General features: G+C 45.0%; 1 protein-coding gene across 17 annotated transcripts in view; it reads left to right on the forward strand.

Moving 5' to 3' along the window:
* LETMD1 (LETM1 domain containing 1) overlaps nt 1-12,353 on the forward strand; it is a 19,694-nt gene continuing 7,341 nt past the window's right edge. The window contains exons 1-9 of one of the 17 annotated variants that reach the window (XM_054442844.2): nt 1-184; nt 740-891; nt 3,802-3,956; nt 5,478-5,560; nt 7,537-7,723; nt 7,845-7,946; nt 8,051-8,203; nt 9,735-9,831; nt 11,050-12,116. In XM_054442844.2, the coding sequence (XP_054298819.1) occupies nt 63-184; nt 740-891; nt 3,802-3,956; nt 5,478-5,560; nt 7,537-7,723; nt 7,845-7,946; nt 8,051-8,203; nt 9,735-9,831; nt 11,050-11,120 (1,122 nt within the window). In that variant the 5' untranslated portion in view covers nt 1-62 and the 3' untranslated portion in view covers nt 11,121-12,116. Of the gene's footprint in view, nt 185-718; nt 892-3,801; nt 3,957-5,477; nt 5,561-7,536; nt 7,724-7,844; nt 7,947-8,050; nt 8,204-9,734; nt 9,832-11,049; nt 12,117-12,353 lie in introns of those variants that run through there. The other 16 variants (XM_054442847.2, XM_054442850.1, XM_054442843.2 and 13 more) reach the window with 16 other exon arrangements.

The following is a 12,353-nucleotide window of genomic DNA, read 5'->3' on the forward strand; positions in this document are numbered from 1 at the left end:
CGACGTACGGTTAACTTTGACCCAAAGACAACCTCTTCTCTCCCGCTTCTCTCGCTGTGAAGATGGCGCTCTCCAGGGTTTGCTGGGCTCGGTTGGCTGTGTGGGGCTCGGCAGTCACCCCTGGACATTTTGTCACCCGGAGGCTGCAACTTGGTCGCTCTGGCCTGGCTTGGGGGGCCCCTCGGTGAGGGACCTGTAGCGAGAAAAGCATTTTTGACGTCCAGGCTCTTTCAGTGTCTCAACCTTGCTTGCATTCTGTCTCTTAATTCTCAGAGTTCCACGCCTTGGCCCTGGAATTTTTATTCTTCTGCTCAGGATTCAAACTCCGATCCCCACTAGTGACCCGGCTTCCTGACCCTCTGTACTCTCAGTGCCCCATATTGTCTGGTTTCCCCGCGTGTCCTGAGCTCATCTTTCAGCCTCACTTTTTCGGCTCAGGTTTTACCGCTGCTGTCTCGATTCCACCTCTTTCTGACTTAGCCTGCAGTTCAAATTGTCCCACAGGCATTGCGCTCTCTCCAGAGGCATACCCTGAGTTCCTTTCCTGCCTGGCCTTTGCCTGATTTGTGTTTCACAGTCTGATTGCCTATCTCTTCTTGACCCCAAGACCTTCCTTGGATTTCAGAAGTGTCAAGCCTTGGGATACAATCTCCGAGACTCCTGCTTTACATTAGGGACTCAAGGCGTGAGGGAGCTTCTAGGACTGATTCCCAGATAGTCTCTTTGATCTTCCTTGTAGGTCTTCAAAGCTTCACCTTTCTCCAAAGGCAGATGTGAAGAACTTGATGTCTTATGTGGTAACCAAGACAAAAGCCATTAATGGGAAATACCATCGTTTCTTGGGTCGTCATTTCCCCCGCTTCTATGTCCTGTACACAATCTTCATGAAAGGTAAAAACGAAACTACAATAGAAATTCCGGAATCAGCTCTTGGGCAGGGTCAAAGAGTTAGCATAAATAAGATCATTTGCAGGTTCTGCTATGGGGATGTGAGCCGAGATATCTTATATTTCATAAACGCCTGCGCCTTAAACTAATTCTTATAAATTAGCACTTCTTGAGAATGTTTCTAGAAAGATGTTATGAGAAACAACTTATGACAGCAACATGAGGGAGGGAGAATATAGGTATGTTCTCGTACTTTCTTAACCACACACCTGGCTATAGTAGAAATTTTTTGCCTTGCACAGGGCAGGGATCTGTGGCTGTATAGACCTGCCGTGTGATTTATCTGTTTTCTTACCCATAGGAAAATGAGGTCTAACCCTTGTTACGAATCTATATTAGGTAGTATCTTGTAGTGGCAATAGCGCTACATAATACTCGGTTTCTAAATGTTTTCGTTCAAATCAGAGATCCTTAGTTACTAGGAGAAGATATGTATCGTGTCAAGTGTCTACTCTGGAGCCAGATTGCCTGATTCAAATCCCAGTTCGTCACTGTGTGATTGGACTAATTAATTAACCCCTCTTTCCTTGGTTTTCTTGTGTGTAAAATGGGAGTAATGGAACCTACCTATTTATCACATGGTTGTGAAGATTTTAAAAATTGCTACGTGTAAAGTACCTAGAACAGGTCCTGATCCCTAGTAAGTGCCAAATAAATGTTAAGTTATTTTCATCTAAATGTTACCTAACAATATTATAGGTTGGTGCAAAAGTAATTGCGGCTTTTGGCTTTCAGTGGCAAAAACCACAATTGCTTTTGCACCAAATCTATAATATGCTCTATGCTTTTATCATAACACTATAATAAACTACATTGTCAAATCTGAACATTATCGTAATTATTACTAGCTTCATGGACTTGAAAAATTACTTATCCTTAATCTGTAGAGATAAAATTGGCTGCTTTTTCTGTTTTCATGTAGATAAATAGGATCAAATGAGAGAAAGGGATGAAAGCATTTGTGTTTGTTTTTAAACCTTTTATTATGTTTTTGTTTTTTTTTTGAGAGTCTCACCCTGTCGCCCAGGCTGGAGTGCAATGGCATGATCTCGGTTCACTGCAACCTCTGCTTCCCGGGTTCAAGCAATTCTCCTGCCTTAGCCTCCCAAGTAGCTGGGAATACAGGCGCCTGCCACCACACCAGGCTAATTTTTTTATTTTTAGTAGAGACGGGGTTTCACCATATTGGCCAGGGTGGTCTCGAACTCCTGACCTCGTGATCCGCCTGCCTCGGCTTCCCGAAGTGCTGGGATTACAGGCGTGAGCCACCGCACCCGGCCTACTATTATGGAAATTTTTAAACACACACAAATGTAGAGAGAATAGTGTAACAAACTTCCATGTATTCACCTCACTTCATTATCATAACTCATGGCTGCCAATCCTGTTTATATACTTGCCTTATGTATTATTTTGAAGACAATCGAGACATCATATAATGACATGTAAATCATTGATAAATATGAAAACATTAAAAAAATAGATGCAAGAAGCTGGGTGTGGTGGCTCCTGCCTGTAATCCCAGCAATTTGGGAGGCTGAGGCGGGTGGATCACCTGAGGTCGGGCGTTTGAAACCAGCTGACCAACATGGAGAAACACCGTCTCTACTAAAAATACAAAATCAGCCAGGTATAGTGGCACATGCCTGTAATCCCAGCTACTAGGGAGGCTGAGGCAGGAGAATCGCTTGAACCTGGGTGACGGAGGTTGCGGTGAGCCGAGATCGCACCATTGCACTCCAGCCTGGGCAACAACAGCGAAACTCCATCTCAAAAAAAAAAAAAAAAAAAAAAAAAAAATTAGATGCAAGAATTTTCATAGAATGAAAATTCAAAATGTAATCATAAAAATATATTGAACTAAACTACTTTAAAAAGTGTTCCAGGCCGAGCACAGTGGCTCACGCCTGTAATCCCAGCACTTTGGGAGGCCAAGGCGGGCGGATCTTGAGATCAGGAGTTTGAGACCAGCCTGGCCAACATGGTGAAACCCAGTCTCTACTAAAAATACAAAAATTAGCCAGGTATGGTGACGGGCACCTATAATCCCAGCTACTCAGAAGGCTGAGGCAGAAGAATTGCTTGAACTCAAGAGGTGGAGGTTGCAGTGAGCCGAGATTGTGCTACTGCACTCCAGCCTGGGCGACAGAGCAAAACTCCGTCTCAAAAAAAAAAATAAGTGTTCCAGGCCGGGCGCAGTGACTCACACCTGTAATTCCAGCACTTTGGGAGGCCGAGGCAGGTGGATTGCTTGAGGTCAGGAGTTCAAGACCAGCCTGTCCACATGGTGAAACCCCATCTCTACTAAAAATGCAAAAATTAGCCAGGCGTGGTGGCACACGCCTGTAATCCCAGCTACTTGGGAAGCTGAGGTGGGACAATTGCATAAACCTGGGAGGTGGAGGTTGCAGTGAGCCAAAATTGCACCACTGCACTCCAGCCTGGGCAACAGAGTGAGGTTGCATCTCAAAAAAAAGAAAAAAAAAGTTCCAGAAAGGAGATTAAATTAATATCTGGCTGGGGAATACATAGGGTTAATTTAGCAAGACTTTCTGAAGTTAGGGAGCTTGATTTTTAAAAAGGAGTGACCAGTGAAACAGAAGAGGGAGACCATTCCATAGCAGATTACAGAAGCCAAACTTAGCTAGAAGAGAGGCGATGTGCTAGGGGAAAAAAGGTTGAAAAAAGAGATTCGGGTTGACCTCAAGAGTTTCAAGTTACCTAGTTTAAAGCTTTGAGTATTGTTGGGGAGGGGTGAGAGTGTTTGCATGTGATTGAACATGGAGTAGGAAGCTGTGGTTAAGATTTAAACTGGGATAACATCACACTCTGTCCTCTACTTTAATGAGGCAGGATTGCAGATGTTATGGGCTGATGCCAAAAAGGCTAGAAGAATAAAGACAAATATGTGGAAGCACAATATAAAGTTTCATCAACTTCCATACCGGGAGATGGAGCATTTGAGACAGGTATGGGCCAGGGGCAGACATCCAGAAGTTCATGGTGAGGTAATTACATTTAATCAAGATCTCAAGGTTTTTTCTTTCATTTGTTGTTTACCATTGATCAAGCTTTTGCCCTTTGCCATGAGAACAAAATATTGAACTGAATGAGGCATCAGATTATTTGTAAGAATTGGGTTCATCCAGAGTTGTAGTCCTCCACAGCAAGAGCTCCATAGAATTTCTGGCACACTTTCTGAATGAAAGTTGTAAACACTAAAATCTAATTAGTTTCTGAACATACAAAAGTCTGCAAGGGGGCCAGGCACGGTGGCTCACGCCTGTAATCCCAGCACTTTGGGAGGCCGAAGCAGGCAGATCACGAAGTCAGGAGTTCGAGACCAGCCTGGCCAACAAGGTGAAACCCCGTCTCTACTAAAAATACAAAAATTAGCTGGGTGTGGTGGTGGGCGCCTGTAATCCCAGCTACTCGGGAGGCTGAGGCAGGAGAATCGTTTGAACCAGGGAGGCAGACGTTGCAGTGAGCCAAAATCACGCCGTTGCACTCCAGCCTGGGCAACAGGGCAAGACTCCATCTCAAAAAAAATAATAAAATGAAAATAAAAGTCTGCAAGGGCAGCCAGGCGCAGTGGCTCTCGCCTGTAATCTCAGCACTTTGGGAGACCGAGGTGGGCAGATCACCTGAGGTCAGGAGCTTGAGACTAGCCTGGCCAACATGGTGAAACCCCGTCTCTACTAAAAATAGAAAAATTAGCTGGGCATGGTGGCGGGCGCCTGTAGTCCCAGCTACTTGGGAGGCTGAGGCAGGAGAATTGCTTGAACCTGGGAGGCGGAGGTTGCAGTGAGCGAAGGTCGCGCCATTGCACTCCAGCCTGGGTGATAAGAGCGAAACTCTGTCTCAAAAAAAAAAAAGTCTGCAAGGATCCAAAGGGCAGCATCAAAGTAGTATTTGGTGGTGACTTGATGGGTCATTTTGAACCCGAGAGTAAGAATGTAGGACCCATTCCGCAGATCAGGAAGAGTTCACTGAAGGATTTGGTATAATGTCAGGCTCTGTACTAGACATTAATTTGGGATACAAAAGTAAATAAGTCAGAGGTTTTGTCCTCAAGGAACTAACCATCCAGAAGTAAATAGAAATAAACTTGGGGACCACATGCAGTGCTCATGCCTGTAATCCTAGCACTTTGGGAAGCCAAGGCGGGCAGATCACTGGAGGTCAGGAGATTGATACCAGCTTGTCCAACATGGTGAAACCCTGTCTCGACTAAAAATACAAAAGTTAGCCTGGAGTGGTGGCTCATGCCAATAATCCCAGCTACTTGGGTGGCTCAGGCAGGAGGATCACTTGAACCCAGGAGGCAGAGGTTGCAGTGAGCTGGGATCGCACCACTGCACTCCAGCCTGGGTGACAGAGCGAGACTCCATCTCAAAAAGAAAAAGAAAGAAATTTGGTCCTTTTTCTGGGCTGTAATAGAAGTTTACTGTACAGTGGGGTGGATGGATTTTCTATTGTATTAACAACTTATTTGGGTTAAAACTGCATCTGTGTTTATTTCTGCTTAGTTCCGCCAAGACGTCACCAAGTGTCTTTTCCTAGGTATTATTTCCATTCCACCTTTTGCCAACTACCTGGTCTTCTTGCTAATGTGAGTACAGACTTCCATCTCCCCAACATCTTGAAGATGTATCAATTTTTTAAAATTAAGAATTACTTTAAACAGAACTCATTTCAGAAGATAGGCAGAGGTTATCAAACTTCTGCTCCAATCTTCTCATTATTCCAAGGTTCATAAAAGCCACTTAGGAAGACCTTGGTTACTGTGACACATCACAGCTAGAAGTGTAGGTGGCCTAGACTCTCCCTATCTCTTAGCTGCCCTGAGTCATGTGAAATAAGATAGTGACCTTTTCCATCATGCCTAGAGGTAACAACTCGCTCCCCGAGAGAGAGTACTTTTAGATTAATTTCTTTAGGAAAAAAAAAGGACATTTCGTATTCTGATAACATTTTTATTACTTCATATCCAAAAATGACATTTCTAAACTGTGATCTTGCATGTCATTCATTATCTATTGCTGTATAACAAATAACTTCAAAGCTTAATAGCATAAAACCATCGTATAAATCATTTTCATGATTTTGTAGGTCAAGAATTAGGGCAGTGCTCAGGTGGGCGGTTGATTTCTCTCTTCCATGTAGGGTTGACAGAGGTCCCTTAGTGATATTTAGCTGCTGAATGGACTAGTCTGGACGGTCCAAGATCACTCTTACGTCTGGTGCCCTGGCAGGGATGGCTACATGGCTAGAACTGTCAACCAGAGTGCCCAGATGTGGCTTCTTCAGTATGGCAGCCTCAAGATAGTGGGACTTCTAACTTGGGAGCTCAGGGCTCCAAGAGTGAGGGGTCCTAGTAAGAATCTACGTGACTTTATAACCTTGCCTTGAAGGTCACATAGACTCACTGCTGCTCTGTCCTATTGATTGAATCAGTCACCTAGAATGAAAAAAGGGGAGGATGTAGACCTCAGCTCTCCATAAGACAAGTGCCAGAGAATTTGAGGTCATGTTTTAAAACCACCAAACACGTAGATAAATAAATTAAAAAACAAATCGTGGCCAGGTGCTGTGGCTCACGCCTGTAATCCCAGCACTTTGGGAGGCCAAGGCGGGCAGATCACAAGGTCAGGAGATTGAGACCATCCTGGCTAACACAGTGAAACCCTGTCTCTACTAAAAATACAAAATACTAGCTAGGCATGGTGGCAGGTGCCTGTAATCGCAGCTATTCGGGAGGCTGAGGCAGTAGAATTGCATGAACCCAGGAGGCAGAGGTTGCAGTGAGCCGAGATCGCGCCACTGCAGTCCAGCTTGGGTGACAGAGCGAGACTCTGTCTCAAAAAAACAACAACAAATCAATTGCCTTTTACATACTGGGTCCACATAAGGACTGTGCTATAGTTAGATTGTCAGCATCACATATAGTGTCCAGGTCAGTTTGCAAACCTCTCCAAAGCATGTCTTTAGTTCAAAATGAGTCATTATATCTGATTGCTGCGTGGCAGGCTATTCTGCTAGTCCTTCCTTTCACATCACATTTCAGTAATGGTGCTTGAAATTGTGCTTCAGTGTGTCTTATAAACTTTGGTCTGAGAGTCACTTAAGAGAAAGGGCTGACTGTAGTGGCTCTCACCAGTAATCCCAGCACTGGAGGAGACTGAAGCAGAAAGATTGCTTGAGACCAGGAGTTCGAGACCACCCTGGGCAATATAGCAAGACCTCGTCTCTGCAAAAAAATTAAAAATTTAGCCAGGCATAGTGGCCTGTGCCTGTAGTTCCAGCAACTCAGTAGGCTGTGGTGGGAGGATTGCTTGAGCCTGGGAGGTCGAGGCTGCAGTGAGCTATGATCATGCCACTGTACTCCAGCCTGGGTGAGAGAGGGGACCCTGTCTCTTAAAAAAAAAAAAAAAAAAAAAAAAACTGAAAAAGAAAAAGAACACTGAGGTAGGGAAATAGTGTCTCCATCTCTTCTTCCTAGTATTCATGTCTACCAAATGCTTTCTTTGGCTTCCTCAGAAAGAAGCCAGTTTCAGCAAGTGAGTTTGTGATTCTTTCTCCTTTCAGGTACCTGTTTCCCAGGCAACTACTGATCAGGCATTTCTGGACCCCAAAACAACAAACTGATTTCTTAGATATCTATCATGCTTTCCGGAAGCAGTCCCACCCAGAAATTATTAGTTATTTAGAAAAGGTCATCCCTCTCATTTCTGATGCAGGACTCCGGTGGCATCTGACAGATCTGTGCACCAAGGTATTCCTGCAGTTAACCCTTCCTACAAATGTGGAATCTTGTTAGATTCAGTGTGCACTAAAACTAGGTAAGAGGGGTAGTCAGGACTTTCCTAACATCTACAAATCTCTTACCTTCCAAGATACAGCGTGGTACCCACCCAGCAATACATGATATCTTGGCTCTGAGAGAGTGTTTCTCTAACCATCCTCTGGGCATGAACCAACTCCAGGCTTTGCACGTGGTGAGCACTTTGAGGGCTTCTCTTTTCCATAGCATCACCATGTTTCAAGTGTTTGCTTGAGCTCATACTATTTGCCTTTCCCCTCCTATGTGGTTGTGTTACAGAAAGCCTTGAGCCGGGCCATGCTTCTCACATCTTACCTGCCTCCTCCCTTGTTGAGACATCGTTTGAAGACTCATACAACTGTGATTCACCAACTGGACAAGGCTTTGGCAAAGCTGGGGATTGGCCAGCTGACTGCTCAGGAAGTAAAATCGGTAAGAGCTTGATTGCAACATCAACCCTCAACCCTTGGTGCGCTTTTGAGCCTACAGCAGGCTGGAGGTTTACAGGGGCTCCTTGTCTTGTTTGTTATATAGAACCCAGCTTCTTTATTCTCTCACTTCATTTCATTTATTTATTTATGATTTATTTTTATTTATTTATTTATTTTGAGACAGAGTCTCATTCTGTTGCCCAGGCTAGAGTACAGTGGCACAGTCTTGGCTCATTGCAACCTCTGCCTCCCAGTTCAAGTGATCCTCCTACCTGAGCCTCCCAAGTAGCTGGATTACAGGTGTGCACCACCACACCCAGCTAATTTTTTGTATTTTTAGTAGAGATGGTTTCACCATGTTTGCCAGGCTGATCTCAAACCCCTGGCCTCAAGTGATCCATCCACCCAAAGTGCTGAGACTATAGGTGTGAGCTACCGCACCCAGCATATTTATTTATTTTTCAGTCTCACTATTTTGACCAAGCTGGTCTTGAACTCCTGGCCTCAAGCAATCCTCCCATCTTGGCCTCCTAAAGTGCTGGGAATACAGTCGTGAACCACTGTGCCCGGCCTTTTTAAAAATTATTTTTTAATTAGCCAGGAGTGGTGGCACACGCCTGTAATCCCAGGTGCTTGGGAGGCTGAGACATGAGAATTGCTTGAACCCAGGAGGTGGATTGCAGTGAGCCAAGATCACACCACTGCACTCCAGCCTGGGTGATAGAGTGAGACTCTGTCTCAAAAAAATCCCCCCAAAAAATAAAATTATTTTTTATTTTTGTAGAAACAGGGTCTCACTATGTTGCCCAGGCTGGTCTTGAACTCCTGGGCTCAAGTGATCCTCCCGCCTTGGCCTTTCAAAGTGTTGGGATTACAGGCATGAGCCACTGCGCCCAGCTCCTCACCTCATTTCTGTGTCTTTTTTCTCAATAAACTTAGGTAGGGGGAAGGAATTGCCCACAGAAATTTTGGTTTGTATTTCTTTTCTTCTGGCACTTCAGAAAGCAAGGATACTGCAGTTTAGACCTACCATTTTAGATTATATAGGACTCTTTGCTTGTCATCTTGTCCATCACTAGTTTTCAAATTGCCATGAGGAAAGGCTTCATGTGGGAATGAGATTGATACTTTTTTTTTTTTTTTTGAGACAGAGTCTCGCTCTGTTGCCCAGGCTGGAGTGCAGTGGCATGATCTTGGCTCACTGCAACCTCCACCTCCCGGGTTCCAGTGATTCTTCTGCCTCAGCCTCCCAAGTAGCTGGGACTGCAGGTGCATGCCACCACGCCTGGCTAATTTTTGTATTTTTTAGTAGAGATGGCGTTTCACCATATTGGCCAGGCTGGTCTCCAACTCCTGACCTCGTGATCTGCCTACCTCGGCCTCCCAAAGTGCTGGGATTACAGGCATGAGCCACTGTGCCCGGTGAGATTGTAACTTATTTAAAGGAGATTTAGGATTGTTTGTGGATTTCCATTTCCTTGGCATAATCACTCTATGATTATTAAGGACCATTTCTCTTCTGAGTGGTATAGGCTTGTTATCTCCGTGGCCTGAATTCTACGCATATTGGTGAAGATAGGTGTCGAACTTGGCTGGGAGAATGGCTGCAGATTTCCTGCAGCCTGAAAGGTAAAACACATTTCTGTGGTTATACCACTAAAATCCAAGTCACTTTTATATTTTATTCTGAGATCATTTTGGAGTTAATTATTGAGTACTGTGAGACATATATATATATACATCTAATTGAAAGGGCACAAACTCACTCACATGCCTACTGCATGCCTGGCAGGTAACGAAGTAGGCCATAAGACAAGAGGGAGTAGTGGGGACTGTGGGAACATAAGACTGAATGCGTGCTAGTGTAAATTTTCCAACCTTGGCACTTTTTTATGGGGGGATATCCTGTGCTTTTTTTTTTGAGACAGAGTTTCGCTCTTGTTGCCCAGGCTGGAGTGCAATGGTGCGATCTTGGTTTACCGTAACCTCTGCCTCCTGGGTTCAAGTGATTCTCCTGTGTCAGCCTCCCGAGTAGCTGGGATTACAGGCATGCACCACCACGCCCAGCTAATTTCGTATTTTTTTTTAGTAGAGACCAGGTTTCTCCATGTTGGTCAGGCTGATCTCAAACTCCCGACCTCAGGTGATCCGCTGGCCTCGGCCTCCCAAAGTTTTGGGATCACTGGCGTGAGCCACCATGCCCAGCCTATCCTGTTCTTTATAGGTATTTATTATAGCAGTATCCCTGGCCTCTACCCACTAGATGCCAGTAGCACCCCTTCACCCGCAGTTGTCACAGCCAAAAATGTCTCCAGACATTGCCAAATGTCCTAGGGGTGGGGAGGAGAGAGGCAGGATTGTCCCCATTGAGAAGTACTGGTCTAAAGGCATTCAAACTCGAAACAACAGTCTGCTGACCAAACACAAAGCATCTGAGGGTATGTATTAGGCTTGTTGGCCCCCTGTTTAGGCTAGGTCTTGATGTTTTCTGGGCCTTTGGATGTTAGGGTAGGCCTGCTAATCTTGAAGCTGAGAAATGTCCCTAGAGCACCAACTTCTAGCAGAAGAATCCCAAGGCAACTGGTGTTTAGTACCATTACCATCTCTGAGTTTTCTACTGCAATCACATGAGAAATAGAGGATGAGTTGATAACGAATATATAGTAGAAGGAAAGGAAGGCATGCATGCAGGGGCTGAAACAAAGGAGGGGAACTTTGAGAAAGACGGCTTCTTCATTCCACCCCTCCCTGCACTTGGCTTCCTGCCTCCAGGCTTAAGCCATATATAACAAGGCAGTTAGAAGGCAGTGTTCCCAAGCCAAACCACTAACACTGTGGTGTTTTCAGAAGCTGAGCTGTCTCTCTTGCTGCACAACGTGGTCCTGCTCTCCACCAACTACCTTGGGACAAGGCGCTGAATGAACCGTGGAGCGGATGGCATTGTCCTGCAGTTGCATAATATAGCAGTGCGGGAACAGACAGCACTTGCCAGCAAAGTCTGTGTGTACTGTTAAGTGTGTGGGAGGCGGAGAGAGGAGCAGGGGCCATGGGCTTCACAGCATGGCACACATGTGGGAACTGCAGACATTCCCCTCACAGCTAGAACTGAAACAAACCCTCTTGCCAGGGGTGGCCCGTGTGAGATGTCATCCTGTCCCCCTCATAATTAATAATAGCTGGAACTGGCAGCAGCCTCTACTGGGCTTTTACTGTGATGTGTTCAGTTCATGTCCTAGGAAGTCAGCTTTTGCCCCAGGTGGGAATCCTTATTTGGCTTAGGACTGATCCACTTCCATGTTACTTACATCTGTGGGTTTTTGTTGTTGCTGTTAGAAAATTTGTGGCTGGCGAAAACAGCACTCCTTTGGCTGGAGCACTCGTGGCCGTGCATGTACTTCAGTGTTTCCCTCCATCCTTTCTGATATGACCAAAAATCAAGTTGTTTTGTTTTTTGTCCCCTTCACTGGCATGGTCTAACCACTTCCTTTCTTTTTCAAACCCTCTGAACACCTTTTTTTGATGGGTAACTTGCAGGAATATTCTATTGGAAAAGATAACAGGAAGTACAAGTGCTTCTTGACCCCTTCCTCAATGTTTCTAGCCTTCACTCTCCATTGTCTTTTCTGGGCTGTATTACAGCCCCCTGTGGATCTTCAACTCTGCTGCCTCCACTGTGATGCAGCAGTCCAACTGTAACTGACAGTGGCTGCCTTCTCTGGGCCATGGATCACACCTGTAAGGTACTAATTCCTGCCCAGCCTGGGGAGATCAGGAGAGGTCTGCATAGAGTAAGTTGGGTTTAGCTTTTGTGTGTGCATCAGTGACTTATAGTTCTGTAATAACTTATTGTAAATGCATGAAGCACCGTTTTTAAACCCAAGTAAAGACTGCTTGAAACCTGTTGATGGAAATGACTTATGCATACTCTAATCATTTTGCTGTCTCCTTTTCCAAGACTGACATAACCTAACAAATGGGGATTTAATTGGTTGGAATAGAACCTTCTGATGGGTTGGAAGTTTTGCAGAAACTGATTTGAAGTTGATCTCCTTGCTGGACACTTTAAGGTGTAACAAGGAAAAGAGAATTTCATAAAGTTAATGGAATGAGGCCAGGCGCGGCGGCTCACGCCTGTAATCCCAGCACTTTGG

The sequence above is a fragment of the Pongo pygmaeus genome, chromosome 10, assembly GCF_028885625.2.
Source record: "Pongo pygmaeus isolate AG05252 chromosome 10, NHGRI_mPonPyg2-v2.0_pri, whole genome shotgun sequence".
Taxonomy (NCBI): domain Eukaryota; kingdom Metazoa; phylum Chordata; class Mammalia; order Primates; family Hominidae; genus Pongo; species Pongo pygmaeus.